The sequence below is a fragment of the Diabrotica virgifera genome, chromosome 4 (assembly GCF_917563875.1).
Source record: "Diabrotica virgifera virgifera chromosome 4, PGI_DIABVI_V3a".
Classification (NCBI taxonomy): Eukaryota; Metazoa; Arthropoda; class Insecta; order Coleoptera; family Chrysomelidae; genus Diabrotica; species Diabrotica virgifera.
The window spans coordinates 47,563,475-47,583,856 of NC_065446.1; the positions used below are offsets into that span (position 1 = coordinate 47,563,475).

The 20,382-nt window shown below is 32.4% G+C and overlaps 1 protein-coding gene across 6 annotated transcripts in view; it reads right to left on the reverse strand.

Moving 5' to 3' along the window:
- Nucleotides 1–20,382, reverse strand: part of LOC114333034 (kelch-like protein 10) — a 64,166-nt gene that overhangs the window by 21,917 nt on the left and 21,867 nt on the right. For 4 of the 6 annotated variants that reach the window (XR_007697675.1, XM_050649107.1, XM_028282853.2 and 1 more), the window contains exons 4-5: nt 12,024–12,553; nt 3,406–3,717 (exon numbers count right to left, since the gene is read on the reverse strand). Coding sequence is in view for 5 of the 6 variants with exons in the window: in XM_050649107.1 (XP_050505064.1) it covers nt 3,406–3,717; nt 12,024–12,553 (842 nt within the window). In the remaining variant the exon portion in view is untranslated. The remainder of the gene's footprint in view (nt 1–3,405; nt 3,718–12,023; nt 12,554–20,382) is intronic. The other 2 variants (XM_028282856.2, XM_028282855.2) reach the window with 1 other exon arrangement.

The following is a 20,382-nucleotide window of genomic DNA, read 5'->3' on the forward strand; positions in this document are numbered from 1 at the left end:
TCGGATAAAAAAGAAACCCACGCCTGAGGCTTATGGAAGTCAGGGAGCTGTTCAACTAAATCATTTTAAAAGGGAAAATCTCAAGGTTTATCAGAAATCAAGATAACAGATCCGAAGGAAATGTTCACACCAACTGAAACTGTGACTCTATCTGTGCCTGATCTTCTGCAGCTCTAAGGGAAAAGCAGGGACATTCGCGGCCTCTTAGGACGGAATGGACTCATGGAAGCTGTCACAAGAGACATACCATACCTATGAACTAACATTTATTATTTGTACAGAAAACTAGGAGAAATTTATCAAATGACAGCATTCTAATAAAAAATAAAGTTTTGGAATGTAAAAAGTGGGTTTTGCCGAGACCGTTAAAAATTGGCAATTTTCAACTTGTACTTTAGACCGAACGGTTCGTCTGAAAAAAAAGTAATTAGTGATATTGGTAGATAATTTTAAGTACTTTAATTTCTGTTGACAGACCATTTACTAAAAGCTAATAGTTTTCGAGATTTGAGCAAAAAAGCGGAAAAAAGCTGAAATTTTTCGCTTTTTTCGCGATTTTTTCAATGTTCCGGCAAGAAATTTTGTCCGCAAACCTCATATTCGGATTTAGCAGGCCAAAATTCATATATAATGAAAGAAATCAAAACTACCCCAAAACTTTCCCAGTCAAAACACAATTTTATTGAATCAATTGTAAAAGGAAGAAAATATAACAAAAATTAAAGGAAAACTAATTTACAGGTTACCTGAAGTCGTTAAGTAGAAGGGAGTCAGTTTTTAAGGGGAAAACGGTTTATCATGCTCTCTGGCAAAATTTGGACATTGGACAAGTCCAATGGAAAAAAATTTAATGTCAAAGTTGTAGAGAGTTGTACATCTACAACTTTTATAATTACACTTTTTTAGTTAAATTACTGGAAAAAAGTAAGAATAAAAAATTGCAAATTGGTAAAAAAATTGCAAATTCATAGCATATATTATTTAAGAGTAAACAGTAGCGCGTCATCAATATTTTTGTTTTTCGAAAGTTCTGCGAACTTTCAATAGTAAGGCAACAGTGCGTCGATAATTCGACACTGACAGTGACATTATACTATCAAAAACAATAATTTTTATACTCATAGGCGCGCTAAATGTTGTGGAGTCAGCCACGTTCGATTTCTTGTTATAGAAAATCGATTTTTAGTAGATCCAATGTGACACAAAATCTAGACATGAAATAAAAAAGTTTATTTGAAGAAAGTGTATTTTTTTGTTCTTCTTAATGGTACAGGCTCGTTTTTTTAATATTGTATTTAATTACAGAGTAATTTCCACATACTAATATTTCTACATACTAATATTTTACAAATTTATTCAAAAATATGTGTGTGCAACATTTTACATTTAGATCCTATATTATTAGTGTCGACTGGCTCAGCACCATGCCTAGGCAAGAGTCGCCTGTTTTGCACTGTACTATGTCAATCGAAACTGTATCAATTGTACATAAAAGTAGTATTAAGGTTGGAACTAAGAAGTAACATACCTAACTATCGAAGAGATAATGCAACAGAACAAGACGGACGGTAAACCTCTCTAGCTGCTGAATACTTTGTTAATATTATAATACCAATATACACCCAAATTTTACTCTGATTATGCTGTCGTTCATACATTAAGACATTGCGTCCAAAAATAATTGTAAGTGGGTTTTTAGATAGGTTTTTATGTATTTTTTAAATTTAAATAATTTAGGTTCGTGTTTGATATGTATAGGAATTATGTTATAAAATTTAGGTCCAAACAACATTAGGGATCTTTGTGTTACTGATTTTTTGAACTGCTGAATACTAACATCCATATTTGTTACTGATCGAGTTAATCGGTTGTTTTGAAATTTAAATTTGTTTGAGTTTATATAAACATTTAAAACACAGTTGTAGGTATAGAGGGATTTAACACTAAATATCTTGGATTCATCATATATTTTTTTTGTTGGATACAGTTTTCTTTTTTTTTTAATTATTTTTAATAGAGTATTTTGAACTGTTTCTAAAATGTTAAGAGTTTTGTTAAACGCGCCACCCCATGCTACAATACAGTATCTTAAGACTGATACTGCAAGCGAGTTATAAACCATGATTCATTTTTTCCTGGGTAGAATATCTCTCAAGATATAAAATTTATGCATTAGAGCCCTTATTCGTTTACTGACATGAGTGATATGGTCTGACCAACGTAAATGTTGATCTATGAAGACACCTAAATACTTTATAGAGAAAACTTTTTCTATTGAAGAACAGTCACAATTTTGTCCTTGACATTTTGCGTTATGAAATTTTATATGAAAATTTGTAGGTTGGTCAACAATTGTTGGGCTGAAGGCAATATATTTTGTTTTATTAATATTTAATGTCAGTTTGTTAAATTTTAGCCATAAGTTTAGCTGTTTTAGGTTTATTTCAGAGCTAGTTTTAACCTCCTCCCATGTTTTCCCCATAAATAATATTGCCGTGTCATCCGCATAACAAACAATGTGGCCGTTCAAACTATTAATTCTTGTGATATTGTTCAGATAAATATTAAATAAAAGTGGTCCTAATACTGTTCCTTGTGGTACTCCAAATTTTATTATAGATTCAGAACTCAATTCAGGGCCAATTTTTACTCGTTGAGCTCTTTCCGACAAATAATCTGCTATTAGATTTAGTGCAATTCCCCTAACCCCATAATTACTTAGTTTATCTAAGAGAATTTTATGAGAGACCGTGTCAAACGCCTTAGCTAAATCAAGGAAAACCACTAAGCATTTCAATGATTCATCCACAGCTCCTATCACTTTCTCCAGTAGGTCAACTACAGCCCTTTCTGTACTTGATTTTTTTACAAAACCAAATTGCTTATCTGAAATAACCTTATTTATATGAAAAAATTCAAGCAACCTTTCTTTTAGGGCCATCTCAAATATTTTAGCAAAATTATTTGTTAAAGAAATGGGCCTATAGTTGTTCAGTTTACTCGAATTTTCGGATTTAAAAATGGGGGTGACTGTAGATTCTTTCCATTGTAGTGGTATTTTACCACTTTGAAAACACAAATTTATAATATGAGTTAAAGGCTGTGAGATTAGATCATGGATATTTTTTATTGTTTTAGCATACAATTTATCTGGTCCAGGAGCACAGTTATTTTTTAACTTGATATTAATATTGTTACTCATATATTTCTCAAATTGGGCTCTGTACCGCCATTCTTTATTATATTACGAATATGTGTGTCAAATATCTCGACAAAATATTCAAAATTACAGCCGTAATCGTGGACCGCGTTTGTTGCTACCTGTTGATCGGTACTGTTGCCTCTTAATAGTTCCATACAAGATATAAAGCCTATACATATAAAGACAAAAGTCAAAGTTCTTACCATTGAAACCACCAATAGCGAAGATCATATCGTCGATTACTTCAATGGCAAAGTTGCTTCTAGGATTATACATATCAGGTATGGGTGTCCACGTGTTTGTTAATGGATTAAATTTTTCTCCACTGCACATTCTAGATATACCATTAAAACCTCCAATCACATATACTGAGCCATGGTAAGCAATACAGCTTACTCCAGAACGACGTGACCGCATTGGACTTATTAACGACCATTGGTTTAGTTCAGGATCATACACTTCTGCCGAATGCATGCATTCTTGGCCATTAAAGCCACCAGTTATATAGATTTTGCCTAAAATTTATATGCATATTTTATGATTTGATGATATTTCCTAATTATTATTTTTCAAACTCTATTTTAATTCCCTACGATGCGCCCATGGACTAAGATGCCATTTCGTTAGGTTACTATTTTGTCAACTATTTTGTACTATTTTGTAAACTTAAAAATATACACGTTCTTTTTTTATTTATGGCTTTAGCAATTAGCTATTTAGCCAGATACAATCATGTTGATAATAATAATTAATACTAATACAAAAAACAAACTATTAAAGCTAATATAAATTATTAAAATACATATTATTCTAATTTACTTAATACTAAATAAACAGGTGTCTATCTATACCTAGAGGTCATTAGAGTAAAAAAAAAGAACACTTTGATTAGACAATCATATACTCTTTTGTCATTAGTAGCCAATAAGTTATTTATTTGGTATGGAGGAACACGTTCTTTGAACGTAAGGATATCCATAAATTTACTTGGTACCAACATACACGTAGATTTGAGTTACAATATCTACAGCCTTGAAAAAAGCAGTTTTGAGGAAAACGCGTTTAAAATATTGTCAACTTTTATTTTCAATTTTTTTCTTGTCTGTCAAATCGTAAAGTGATGCAAACCGGAATATGTTTTTGAATCGCGGAGTAACTTACAAAAGAGAATGAGAACAGCTGTTGACCAATTCTCACTACCCTCAAGCAAGCTGGCGCAAACTTGCTGCAAATCGAGTCGAAGGTAGGGAGGTAGGGAGATAGTGTTGAATATCCCTACCTTCGACTCGCTTTGCAGCAGGTTCACGCCAGCGCGCTTGAGCGTAGTAAACAACGGTCAACAGCTGTTGTAACGCAAAAACGACTGTAGACATTGTAACTCAAAAATTGTGTATATATTTTCTTTAGACATTCCTTGAGGTAACGCTGTCAAGATATTTTTTGTTTTATGCTTATTTTTCGTTTAACAATAATAAATATATTGATTTTTACCCTTTTTTGCAAAAAAATCGTTGTTTTGATTTCTGAGTGATATCAAAAAGTCAAAAGTCGATAAAACTAAAAAACTTGACAGCGTTATCCCAAGAAACTCATAAGCTAATAAATTCTTTTTGATTTTTTTGTTTGTCATGATCCAATGATGAGTTCTGAAGTCCACCGCAAAATTCATTGTTTTTTGAGGTGTCTTTAAAAATTTGCCACCGTTGGCTTATTTTTCAATATTTTTACTTGAATTGTTTCTTGAATAATCTATGGGTTGTACTGAATATGCCTATTTAATCTAAAAATAAAATAATTCTACCATACTTATCAAAAAAATGGGCTTCAAATATTGATTTCAACCCCTTCGGCTCCCTCCCTCTTGAGTATATCTATGACACGATTTTGATAGGCAACCCATACAAGTCTAATTTTTCTATGCTAGGGTTACCATACGTCCGGATTTCGTCCGGACAGTCCGGATTTGAAAGACATGTCCGGATTGGCGTCCGGATATGAGAAATGTCCGGATTTTTTCTTTACTAAAAAAAATGTAAAACGCTTGACACAACACAACGGTGGGAAATTTCATTCTTTATGGTAATAAATGGACTTTACTACCTAAACAAGAAACCCCAAACACTCATGACAAATGGAAAGAACTATTTGAAGCATTTTCTAAAAGCAATACAGTCAAATTCACATTTTGCATTTTCTACAACCCTGTCCGGATTTGGCCTTAATACATTATGGTAACCCTCTAACTATCCATGAAGTTTAATAATAAAAAAATGTTTTATCTGGAAAGCAGATGGGTGCAGGTCGACCTATGTATATTTGAATCTTAGACTATTAATAGATATCTCGAATTTAAATCGATGTAATAATATTGTTGCTAGACAGGTAAATGTCATTTTTTACCGAGTGTAACAATCATACTGTGTTTTTTCCCTAAATTCGGAACACCCTGTGAAATATTCTAGCATATATAAAATATTAAAATTAACAATCAATTGTAGCCTTGCTTTCTTAACATTTTGTTTTTTAATTCATTCGCTTATGTTCGATATTAAAAAAGATATGTACTTTTATATTACAAATGAGGTATGCTATACAGTGTGTCAATTTTAAAAGTTACAATGGCTATATCTCACGAACAAAAACTGAAAACGAAAAATGCTTGAAACCGTTTTTAGGATAGTAAGGGGGAACTAAAATGACATGAAAGAGAACTCACCCCTATCAACCCCCTAGGCCCCACCCACCACAACCAAAATAGTTTAAATTGCAAACCCCTACTTGTGATACATCATTGAAAAGGCTATAAAAAATTCTATCCAATGGTATAAATAATAATTATACAGGGTAAAGCAATAATTGTGAAACTTTCGCTTAAATTAAAAATTTAATGAAACTTTGTTCAACTACAAATTTGATAAAAATGTCAATTAAGTAAATGTTTAAAGTGCGTTCCGTTGTTTTGTAAACAATAATACAGTCTATTTTCAAATTCTGCACGAAATTTGACAAATGTTTTTCTAGTAATAGGACGACATGCTTGAGTAATTATTTCTATTTCTCAATTTCCCAAGTGACGCAAGTTTAGTTTTTTAAACAACTGATTTAAGGCAAAAATGGCAAATTAAGTTTTAATTAACAAAAAAAAAGTACGAGCGGACACTTACCATTTAAAATAATAGTCCGGGAGATAGCATTACAAATACAAAATCATAGTAAGCCAGCTGATATTAACACCCTGTATAATTATTATTTATACCATTGGATAGTACTTTTTATAGTAGGATAGTATATTTTTTTTGTATGGGGTTACCCTAAATCAGTTGTTTATAAAACTCAATTTGCTTCACTTGGGGAATTGCGAGAAAGAATTACTCAAGCATGTCGCCCTATTACTGGAACATTTGCTAAATTTCGTGCAGAATTTGAAAATAGGCTATATTATTGTTTATCAAACAACGGAATTCACATTAATATTTACTTAATTGACATTTTTAATAAATTTATAATTCAACAAAACCTTATTAAATTTTTCATTTAAGCCAAAGTTTCACAATTATTGCTTCACCCTGTATAATTATTATTTATACCATTGAATAGCATTTTTTATAGCCTTTTCAATGATGTATCACAAGTAGGGGTTTGCAATTTAAACTTTTTTGGTTGTGATGAGTGGGGCCTAGGGGGTTGATGGGGGTGAGTTCTCTTTCATGTCATTTTAGTTCCCCCTTACTATCCTAGAAACGGTTTCAAGCATTTTTCGATATCTGCTTTTGTTCGTGAGATATAGCCCATTGTAAGTTTTAAAATTGACACACTGTATATTATATATATATATATATATATATATATATATATATATATATATATATATATATATATATATATATATATATATATATATATATATATATATATACAGTGCTAGTCAAAAGTCCGTATCCCCCCTCTTATCTTTTGAACGGTTATACCTATAATAGTGAAATTTGGAGGGAGGAAATAAACGGACGTAAGCTTCTTAACTAGTCATGACAGGTGACGTAATAGTGACAGATGACTTTACAGCGCCACTGTGCCAGATAATTTTAAATGGGACCTTATGGCAAGTGATACTTCGTTTGAAAGGTATTGAAAATAAATATTCAGTCATACTAATTTTGTTTGAGTTTAAGCTAATTTTGATGAATAAATGAAATAAATATAAAATTGTAGTTTCGCATTTAATTAATAAAAATTCAAAATTCCGCCTATGATTACTTGACAAAAAGGTTGACGTTGACGTAAAAACTACTAGAGAATTGAAAAACGTCAATTTTTTTGACAAAAAAACCATAGGCGCACATTTGAATTTTTATTAATTAAGTGCGAAACTACAATATTATATTTATTTAATTTATTCACCAAAATCAAAATAAACTTAAACCCAAAAAAATTGGTATGACTGAATAGGTATTTTGAATACCTTTCAAACGAGGTATCACTTGCCATAAGGTCCCATTTAAAATTATCGGTCCCAGTGGCTCTGTAACGTCATCTGTCACTATTACGTCACTTGCCATGACTAGTTAAGAAGCTTACGTCCGTTTATTTCCTCTCTCCTAATTTCACTATTATAGGCATAACCGTTCAAGAGATAAGAGGGTGGTACGGACTTTTGACTAGCACTGTATATATATACAGTGAGCACGTAAAGGTTGGAATAAATTCATTTTCTCGAAAATGGACGATTTTGGAAAAAAATCCCGAAACAGGTCAATTTTTATTTGTAAATTACGACTTTTTGGCATATATATCATACTAGTGACGTCACCCATTTGGGCGTGATGACGTCATCGATTATTTTTTTAAATGAGAATAGGGGTCGTGTGATAGCTCATTTGAAAGGTAATTCAGTTATCTATTCAGTAATATAAACAATAACATAATTATTTATACAGGGTGTCGAAAAAAATTCTTTTGAATTAAATTTATTGACATAAAAAGAAGAATATGTATAATTTATTTAATTCAAAATACCTTTTACTGCTCTCAGAAAATAGGAAAAAAATGTTTATTTAAAAAAATCATTGCTTTTCGCTTAAATTAAATGCTCAAATTGTCAAGAGGCAGGTGGGTGGCTGCTTGAATATTGAATTTGCAAAAAACAATATTAATTTGTCAAATAAACATTTTTTCCTATTTTATGATAGCAGTAAAATGTATTTTGAATTAAATGAATTACACAGATTCTTCTTTTTATGCCAATAAATTTAATTAAAAAAAATTTTTTGGACACCCTTTATAAATAATTATGTTAATGTTTATATTACTAAATAGAGAATTGAATTACCTTTCCAATGAGCTATAACACGACCCCTATTCTTATTTACAAAAATCATCGATGACGTCATCACGCCCAAATGGGTGACATCACTAGTATGATATATGCCAAAAAGTCGTAATTTAAAAATAAAAATCGACCTGTTTCGGGTTTTTTTTCCAAAGTTGTTCATTCTGGAGAAAATGAATTTATTCCAACCTTTACGTGCTCTCTGTATATATACATATACTATATAATTTGGTCTTGATCAATATCATTCCAAATCCCGAGAGCTACTGTTTCTATCTCCTGTAAGGTTCTAGGAGGTGGCAAACGCTGTCGTAGTCTTCTGCCAATTATGCAGTGGCGGTTTCTCCATGCACGTGAACCCCCAAAATTATTTTCACACCAACATTCGTATATGTAAAATTTATCATTCTATAAATAACATTTTAATCTAACTATACAGTAATAATTGTTATTAGAAATAACAGATCCAAGGAGTTTATAAGTATCTAATAGGTAACATTTAATTATTTTTATTCTATTTCAAAAGAGAAACTTCACGGATGCGAGACCTTAGACAGAACCCCTCGTTCACCGCTCTTACGGTAGTTTAGATGGCCATGATCACAAGTTGGATGTGATCTTATGGTGTTTTTAACGTGCACTATTTATTGTAATTTTTAATAAGGTCCTTTGATTTTTACAATTTGACGACACTCAAAAAATTTTACCTACGGAAATAGGTTCTCAAGGTCTTTTTATATCTTAATATTATGTGTGCACCCCCAATATTTTACACCAGGCGCCGCCACTGCAATTATGTCACACACATGTTCGATCGGGTTAAGATCTGGACTATGCTATGGCCAATTCAACGTCCGAAGATTTATCTGTTACAAATATTCGGTTACAGTTTGTGAACGTGAGGTCTTGCATTATCGTACATTAGCAAAAAATTGTTACCAATATAAGGAGCCGATAGCATGGTAGCTAAGCCCTTCGCTATGTAAAATCACTGCTTGAATACATTCATAGCCGGTCAAATTCTTTATAGCGCGTTCCATTTCCACCAAACATAAAAAAATACGGACCTAACTGAAACTTTAAATAATAAATCTCCTAATTTTCACAACAAACCAGATATTTTTTCACTGTTAATAATTTGACATCTATTAAATTGTTAATTTCTCATAGCCTACTTTAGGCTTGTCCAATAAATTAAGCAGAAAATGAGGATTTATTGATGAAAAACATGGCTAGTTGTGAACGTACCCAACTTTTTTATTATCCAATATAAGGAAATGAATCAAAAAAGAAAATGTTAATAAAGTCTAAGGCTACAGTTGAATTTTAACTTCAATATTTTATATATGCTAGAATTTTTCACAGGGTGTTCCGAACTTTAAGGAAAAAACACAGTATGTTTGTTACACCCGGTATTAAATGACATTTACCTGTCTAGCAACAATATCTTTACATCGATTTTCTTAAATAATAAGGCTATAACATACTAAATACATCACTCAAATCGGACAACAGATTTAGGAAGTTCGAGACATCTAACATGTCCCATTTTTAAGGTGTTCCGTGAATTTTGCCGCTGTGTTTTTTCTATAGAAATATTTAAAAATCGGCTTTTCTTCGATTTAGAAAGTCAAAGTTCCCTTAATGATTTTTTTAATATTAATTTTTATACTATCTTGTAATTTATAAAGTAATAAAAAATATTTATAGTGGAGTCACTGAAGGTGGATATGAGCTATTACCTCCGATTTCGTTGAACCTCCATCGATTTTCATGAAAATTGGTGAGTAGTTAGAGGATATCTCAAAGAACAAAGGTGACATGGTGCCAACTTGCGCTTTTACCCTGGGGGTGGATGCCACCCCTTCTCGTGGGTGAAAATTATTTTATTAAAAATAACCCCATAATTCGATAGAGGGACTTTCAAGCAAAATTTGTTATATAAAGTTATTAAAATAAATCAAAACTTTTTGAGTTATTAAACATCAAAGATTTTAAATTTTCTTGAGAAAAATGCATGTTTTTAACCAAATTTTCATCAATAAATCAAAAAGTGTAAGTTTTTACAAAAAAGTTATAATTATCAAAATTGAAGCTAATAAAAAATGAAATAAACCCCCTACTACAAAAACCTTTTAATGTTAACTAAAAGTGAGTTATAGGTAATTGAATGTAAATTTTTTCGGCGAGTAAAAAACTCTACGTATTCAAGCTGAAATAACGGGAAACATGTTGAACAGCCGAACATGTTGATAGCGTTAAAATTTATGCTCCAAAATTTTTTCAAAATTTACCTTATAAAAATTTTTCCAAAAAATGTTATTGTTTTTTTTTTAATAACTCCGTTCGTGTTTAAGATATCAGGTTCATCTAAAAACTGTTTGAAAGTTAATTCCAAGTGCTATTAAAGCATGTTAAATCTAATCTTTTAAACCCCTTACTTTTTTTAAAATAAAAGGTTAAATGACCCCGGTTGCATGGTTCCCACAGCAAAATTTATGATTTAAACGTTTTTTTCTCGGTTATTTTTTAGCCTATACAAATAGTAAAATAGGTAAAATATTTGACACAGAAAAACTAAAATTGGTTTATATATAATGTTTTACGTATATTGACTATTTTTGGAGTTATTATCAAAAGAATATGAGAATTAAAATAATTTTAAAATTTATGATCTTTTTAAATTATAACTTTTTTTCGAAAATATGCATTCTAAACCAGTCAAAATTATTGAAAGCATTACTTATGCTAATATAAAGAAGATTTTGCAAGGATAACTATAAATTTTAATTTTTGTGGAAATGGCGTATGTTTTATTTTTCATTTTTTCCTAAAAAAATCGAAACGGTTCTTTTATTTTCATTATAACTTGCTTAATTTTGACGCTATTACCTTGTTCTGAAGCTCATTTGATAGGTATTCCGAAGTACTTTGACATATGTCTAACAGGAATATTTTATACATTGCATCGTTTTCCCGTTATTTAAGCTTGAATACTTAAATTTGAGTACTCGTCGAAAAAAATATACATTCAATTGCCAATAACTCACTTTGAACTAACATCAGATTATTTCTTTATGTGAGAAATGTATTCAATTTTTTATTTTATTCAATTTAAGTAATAATAACTTTTTTGTAAAAGCTTATAATTTTTGATTTATACGTGAAAAACCGATTTAAAACATGCATTTTTTACGAAAAAATAAAATCTTTGGTCTTTAATAACTCAAAAAGTGTTGATTTATTTTAATAACTTTATATAACAAATTTTGCTTATAATTTGTCCCTCTATCGACTTATGGTATTATTTTTAATAAAATAATTTTCACCCCCGAGAAGGGGTGGCATCCACCCCCAGGGTAAAAGCGCAAGTTGGCATCATGTAACCTTTGTTCCTTGAGGTATCCTCTAATTACTTACCAATTTTCATGAAAATCGATGGAGGTTCAACGAAATCGGAGGTGAAAACCTTTAATGACTGCACTATTAACTTACCGTCAAGGTTACAAGCACTTGCATCTGACCGCTGCATGTTCATTGGAGCTATAAGGGACCATTGGTTAGTTCTATGATCATATTTCTCAGCACTATTTTTTCGACTATGTCCGTCGTATCCACCCATAGCGTAAATTGTACCTTTCAGAACAGAAGTACTAACATAACATCTTCTAGAGTGCATTGGAGCTACCTCTTTCCAGGTTTTAGTAACAGCATCAAAACATCTACATGAATTGAAATAGTCCATACCATCAAATCCTCCGATTACGTATATCTTAAAACCAACAACAGCTGTACCATGGTAGGCTCGGGAGCCTGCTGGATCAACTTCTTCGACTTTGACCCATCGGTCTGCTCGGGTGTCATATGTTTCGATAAAGTTTGTTGGTGATCCACCGCTCCAACCACCAATAGCGAAGAGGATTTCGTGAGGAACTCTGGGTCGAGCTATTTCAGGTGTTATGACTTCTCCATCTCTAGGAGACCAAATTATTAGGAACTGACTACCGCTTCTGATATTATTCGGACTGAAAGTCGAAGCGGTAATCGATATTCTAGCAGAAGCTTGCAAAGTTTAAAGTGGTGGTTTAATTGATTTGGTTGTAACTTATTATAACTTTTAAAAACAATGTTAAGGTTAAGTTATATGTATAAGTGTAGCTATATAAGAAGTAGTAATAGCAGGAGAATTGGTAGATATTTTGGCGTAGGTATTTGAGGCACTCTGCAATTTTTTCACAGATCTTTTCCATACTTATTTTACTTTTTTGTGTCTAGATCTGACTACAGTTTTTCTGCCCAATATCGGGCTACGTCTACACCCTTTGTATTTGCGAGCCATAAATCATCCAGGGTGCACTGTGATGGTCAAAGTCTGCATACTCTCAGGTGCTCCAGGTTTTGTATTTCTCCACATTCGCAAAGTGCGTCGTTATCTGTCTTGATGCCCTATTTAATGAGGTTCTGTTTTACAGGGGCAACACCCCTGTTTATTTACTTTAGTTTTACTTTATAATAATTGCCTTACTGAGGGGATTTTTCCAGATGTACTAAAAGTAACAAAAGTGTTACAACTATTCAAAAAGGGGTCTTTAGATGAAATTGGAAATTATCGTCCCATCTCTATCATTCCATTTTCGATAAAATTTTTGAAAGCATTCTAAATACTCGTTTGATAGAATATCTAGATTACCACAAAATACTTCACTGTAATCAATATGGCTTTAGAAAAAAGTGCAGCACTACACAAGCTATACAGAAAATTGTGAGAGATATAGTCGACGGCTTGGAGGAAGGTCATTTCGTGTCTTTGACATTGTGTGATTTATCCAAAGCTTTTGACTGTGTTTCGCATAAATTACTGTTGGAAAAAATGCATAAATATGGTATAAGAGGAACCACTCTCAATCTATTTAGATCTTATTTAACAAATAGAAAACAGGCAGTTTTTCTTAATAATAGCTAATAGCTATTCTGAAAAGAACACGGTCGAATACGGGGTTCCTCAAGGTTCAATACTAGAACCCACTTTTTTTCTTATTTATCTGAACGATCTATTTCACTACATTTTTCCCATAAAATGTGTGTGCTTTTCAGATGATACCACTCTCATAAATACTGACATTAATCAACATAATTTGAAAATTAAAATAGATAGTGATACTCAGAAAGCAAAAAACTGGTTTTTGCACAATGGTCTGAAGCTAAATGAAGACAAAAATCAGAATTTGATGTTTAGTTCTGATCGGAAGTATGTCTTAGGAAATAGTGTTAAACTCTTAGGAATTTTCCTAGATGATAATTTGAACTGGAGTGCTCCTACAGACTACTTAAGTTCTAAACTTGCTACAACTATATATTTGATACGCAACTTAGTTTTTTTGATCCCTAGAAGTACCCTTAAAATGATCTACTTTGCACTGTTCCATAGCTATTTAAAGTACGGAGTAACTGTTTGGGGTGGCCCTTGTCACTCAGACAGAGCTTTTAAATTACAAAAGACGGTAGTGAGGATACTTGCAGGAGCAAAGTATAGGGAACACTGTAAACCTTTATTTCAGAAGTTAGGTATTATATCATTACCTTCACTCTATATATATGAGACGTTGATTGAAATTAATTCAACAAAAGTAAGTTTAACATAAACTCCAACTTCCATGATCACCATACAAGATCGCGAGATGCTATTAGAGCACAACGTTTTAGGTTGACAAAAAGTATAATAAACTCGACTGATGTTAGTTTGTACAAGTTTTTGCCAGATGCAGTAAAAGGTCTTCATTTACAGTCGTTTAAAAATAAAATAAAATCACACTTTTTAAAACATTGTTTTTACAAAAAGACAGAGTACTTAGGTACCGCTTTTATATAATAGTACTAGTTTGGTCAGAGTTTTTTTGCCGATTATGACGATATTTCATGTTTTTATGCTTATTTTATGTCTTTACGTTTTTACATAGTGTGTTAAATTTTTTAAATTTGTCAGTACCTGTTTGTATATCTCTTCATTATAATTTATAATATTTAACTTTTAAATTTTGTCAAAATTTTGTAATGCACGTATTCTTTCGACTTGTCAAAAACAGAAGAAATTTTGTATATTTGATTAAATAAATTCTATTCTATTCACCTGTGCGTATGCGGTTGAGTGTCCGTAAGGTTCTCCAGTCCAGGTTCATCCCACCAGGTCGTTCTGGATGTAGGGGGAACAGTTCGGGTGGTTCGACGCTGACATTTCTCATAAACCTTTTCCCTGGTTTAAGTCGGCTGGTTCCTGGCGGTTCGTCAAACCCATATAATTGGTGCCTTTCATCGAAAGTTTGCCTGAACTTCACATATTGTGAGGCGCACCTACGATCATCTGGTGATGCAAAACCAGCTGCTAGTAGGGGTAGAGGGGTAGGCTTCATACAACCGGTATTTATTCTACATGTTTCATTTAACGCCATGATGACTTGTTGGGCGTGTCTAGATCTACCCCAGACGGGACAAGAATATTTTCCTATTGAGAAACATATGGCCTCAGCTGTTGATTTTGAGACCTATGGGTTTGCACCCCACTTGCTCCCTACAAGTTTCCGGAGAAGGTTGTTTCTCATATAAACCTTTTGTCTTGTGCTCTGACAATTTATACGTTAGCGACCGGTCTAGTATCACTCCAAGATATTTGGGCCTATCAGTATGTTCCAAGCGTTGTCCCTCCCAAGAAACATCCAGTTTTACATGCGCCAGATGGTTGTTGAGATGGAACACAAATACTTGGGTTTTAGTAGGGTTTGGCTTTAATTAGTTTTGTTTGTAGTAAGTTGACATCATGTTTAAAGCCTCTTCCATTGTCGACTCTACTTGTGTGAGTGTTTTCCCCTTTACGGCGATACCAAGGTCGTCAGCGTAAACAAAACTCTCAGTCTGAGGGTGCATTGGTTGGTCGTTGGTATAGATGTTAAATAAGGACGGCGCCAGAACGCTTTCTAGAGGTAGGCCATTTTTTGTGTTCTCCATCTGCTCTTCTTTCCATTTAGCACAACGTAGAAGCATCTATTACACAACAGTGATCTAATGGTATTTACCAAGCACAGTGTTATAGATCTTAGTTAGCAAGTTCTGTGGGTTATCGTATAATAGATCGCTGTGAGGTCTATCAAGGCTACTCTTACTATATCTTTCCGCTCAAATCCCTCCTCTATGTACTCTATTAGGTTCAGCACTTCCCCTGTGCATGATTAACCTGGTCTGAAGCCTGCTTGTTGTGGGAACAGTTTTGCATCTAATTTTTCCTGGATGCGGTTCAAAATCAGGCGTTCATACAATTTATAAAAATTGCATAGCAGAGATATCGGACGGTAGCTACTCGGTAGTTCAGGGTCTTTCTCAGGTTTCAGAAGGGCTACTACTTTTGATTTACCCCACAGTTTTGAAATTTGGTAGGTAGAGCGACAGCTGTTAAATAGATCAAGCACCCATTGTCTCGCTTTTTTCCGAAGTGTTTCATTTGCTCTGTTAGGATTTCGTCCACCCCAGGTGATTTTCCATTTTTCATATAGTCAATACCACTGAGTTGTTTCCTGGTCTTGAGTTCTTATGATCTTTAGCGCTTTGCAACGATAGTTTGCTTTGCCATTCAGAAGCAGTTGGTGGGTTATCTGATTGGCGTTATTGCACATGGCTCTTTCTATTTCCATGACTATTTTCCATAATATACTCTTTACTTTTACTACTCCATGGCGTTACAACCCTTCGTGGGTTTTAGCCAACTCGATAACATGCTTCCAATCTTCTCTGTTTTAAGCAACCTCTATCCAATTCTCCACGCCCTTAGCTTTTAATTCCCATGCTATATTATCTCGCCACCGGAGTCGTGGGTGTCCGCCTGGTCTTCTTCCAGTTGAAACTTCCTCCCACACCAACCTTACTGTTCTTTGTCAGAATGTCATCTGAGGTGCCCTGCCCATTGGAGTCTTCTGGACTTTATTTCTTGTATTATGTTGGTGTCTGGGTAAAGTTCTTTGAGCTTTTTGTTAGTTCTTATCCTATATTGTCCTATGCTGTTTCATGAAGCATAGGCCCAAAGATCTTCTTTAGTATTTTTTCCCAAACACGTAGTCTCTCTTCGTTATCTTTTGTTATCGTCCACATTTCGCTTCCATACATCACAACGGGTCGTTTTATTGTTTTGTGTACTTGTATCTTTGTACGTCTTGTTGGTTATTTCGATTTTATAAGGTTTTAAAGGGCATAAAGACATCTGTTGCCGGCTTGTATCCTATTGTTTATTTCTTGTGATCCGTTATTGTCTTCAGTTGTCGTTGTTAAATTCTCTAACGCACTCAACGTTAAAGTCATCGATGGCGATGTTCTGACTGATTAAGTCTCTGCTTCGCTTATTGTGGCTCATGTACATATACATATTACGTTTTTTTTCATTGATCAGGAGCTCCATCTTCTCTGCTTCCTTTTCAAACCTGACAAGAGTCTTCTTCATCCTTAATCTGGTGTTTCCTATTACATCGATATCGTCTGCAAATGCCAACAGTAGGTTTGTACTTCTCGATGAAATACTGTAGTCGGTTTTTCGATTCTTGCCCTTCTGATTATGTTTTCCAGAACTAGGTTAAGAGTTGTGATCTCCCTGTTTTAGTCCATTGTTTATTTCGAATGTCTCCCAATATTGTAGTCCAACCCTCATCTTACATCGTAACCGCTCCTTACACATCCGTATCAAATTGACTGGTTTTTTGGAAAGCCAAGTTCCTTTATTGCTGTCCACAATCTAGCACTGCATGCGCTATCAAATGCTTGTTTAAAATCTAAGAACATCTGATGAAGCTCATGGTCGAACTCCCAGCATTTTTCCATTATCTGTTTTATTGTGAATATCTGGTCAAATAGTAGAGCGGCCCGGTCTAAAGCCGCATTGGTAATCCCCAACGATTACTTCTTTGTATGTTTTGGTTCTTTCTAGCAAGAAGTTTGCAGGACTTTGTAGCTGGTATTTAGGAATGTTATTCCCCGGTAGTTAGTACATTGCTTTTTGTTTCATCTTTTGTAGATTCCATTCCATTCATCTGGCATTGTTTCTTCTCGCCAAATTTTCTGGATTGACTTGTATGTAGAACTGAACAATGCTCCTTCTCCGTGTTTTAAGTACTCTGCGGGTATACCATCGCTACCTGGTGTCTTATTAATTTTTAATTTTTTTAATTGCATGGGCTACTTCTTTGTATGTCGGCTATTGATCTCCTATTTCAGCTGTATGTACTTCTATGTTTGATATATTTCTGCTAGATTAGTCGTTTAACAGTTGATGGAAGTATTCCATTCAGTTTTCTAGGATTTTCTTGTCATCAGTGATAAGTTGCCCACTGTCGTTTTGAAGGAAGGTTCCTGTTCTTGCCTGGTACCCCGTCACGATCTCTGAAACTTCTTTGAAGAACTGTCTTGCTTACTGTTCTTTCTTTTTCACCTATATCTCTGATTATTTGTTCCTGATACTCCCTCTTCTTCCTTTTCAATAGTTTTCTTTTCTCTGCTCTTCTTTGTTTATACGTGTCATTGCTGTTCTGCGAGGGGTTTTGTAGCATGTTTCTTCTAGCCATATTTCTTTCTGTTATGGATTTCAGACAATCATCATCGAACCATTTTTTGTTGTTGACTTTTTGTGTCCTAGTATTTCATCTGATACATTTATCAAAGATAATTTTATATAAATAAATAAAATAATATGAAAAAAAAAAATTTAAGAAACGCTTTTCTTTAGTTACGAGTGACTGAAATTAAAAATATTATAAAAAAATAAACTAAAAGCAAAAAATAAAAAAATTGAAAAAATCTAAGACATTCGTCAAAGAAAAGCGTGGCGCGTTTTCATCGAATAAACGGTTTTCGCCCCACGCTTTTCTTTAACTAGTGTGTTAGATTTTTTCAATTTTTTTTATTTTTTGCTTTTTAGTTGATTTTTTTTATAATATTTTTAATTTTAGTCACTCGTAACTAAAGAAAAGCGTTTCTTAAAATTTTTTTTTTCATATTTTTTTATTTTTTACTTTTTAGTCTTACACTTTTCAAACATTAAAATATATCAGCAAAAAATTTGAAACTTTATTGTTTATTTATGAAGCATAACGTAAACAATTAACGTAAAAAGTGAAATTATGTATAGTTCGTATCATTAGATACAACACGTTAAAGTTTCAAGTTTTTACATTGTAAAAAACAAGAGAATTTAAGCATTTTCCATTAAAATCGTTTTTTTTTTATTAAAACAATTAATAAACATAAAAAAATTATTGATTATTCGTGTATTGTTCCCGCGAATGCATGTGTCTGCAAATTTTCATCCATTTGCATTGGAGAAAAGGCACTCAAATTAACGTCTAAAGATTTGACGCAAGCTATTGAACTAATAGTCCAGAGAAATAAGGTTTTTCTCGTGACACTTCCCCCTCCAGGCCGAAACCAAATTTTTTGAGTAGTATGGACATCTATATTATTAACCTATATGTTTCCTGCAGCCGATTTTGATGATATACATAGTTATAAACAAATGAAGATCAAAAAACGGTAAATGATCGCTTTTTTCGTCTATTACCAAAAAGTTAAGCACTTTAAACAAATTTGAGAGTAAGAAACTCATAAATCGTATAAAAAACTTCAATATGGCATTCGCTGAATATGTCCATCCTTATTGGTTGCTTAGAAAATTGCAAAATAAATCATAAATATTGAGTTTTTATAAATATTCACAACTTAGGTAAAAATTAACTTAGAATCTTCTTATTACACGGAATACCGAGACTTCTTGTACTTAAATTATATTTTAAATTTCAAAGCAATTGGTCAAATAGTTTAAAAGTTATTTAATTTGTTTTTCCCAAATTAATTTTTTTTGCAACACTGTAAGTCAGAAAATTATGAGGTTACAATAATACTTCGGACAGTTTATGAAAGAAGCACATTTATACTATTACCTTAATTAAAAATAAATGACAAAAAATAATTTTAAACAGTGTAAAATTATTTTGCAAAAACATGTCGATTTTTTGCTTACTTATAAACAATTAGAATAACTTTTTAACCGTTACCCGTAGAAAAATTATTTTTTCATATTTAGAAAGACTGAATTTTTATACACATTTAGAAAGAAAAACAACTGTTCTAGGAGATTTAGGGACAAAGTTAGCCCCCCCATTTTTTTAATTCACATGTTTTTGCAAAATTATTTTGCAATATTTATAATTATTTTTTGTCATTTTTTTTAAATTAAATTAATACTGTAAATTTTCTTCTTTTATAAACTATCCAAAATATTACTGTAACTTCATAATTTTCTGACTTACAGTGTTGCAAAAAAAATTAATTTTGGATAAACAAATTAAATAACTTTTAAACTATTTGACCAATTGCTTTGGAATTTAGGGTATAATTTAAGCACCATAAGTCTCAGCATTCCGTGTAATAAGAAGGTTCTAAGTTAATTTTTACATAAGTTATGAATATTTATAAAAACTCAATGTTTATGATTTATTTGGCAATTTTCTAAGTAACCAATAAGGATAGACATATTCAGCGAACGCCATATTGAAGTTTTTTATACGGTTTATGAGTTTTTTACTCTCAAATTTGTTTAAAATGCCCAATTTTTTAGTAATAGACGAAAAAAGCGAAAATTTACCGTTTTTTGATCTTCATTTGTTTATAACTATGTATATCATCAAAATCGGCTGCAGGAAACATATAGGTTATTATTATAGATAACCATATTACTCGAAAAATTTGGTTTCAGCCTGGAGGGGGATGTGTCACCAACACGATATTTTTTTTCCTTATTTCTCTGAACTATAAATAAAAGCGTTTAAAA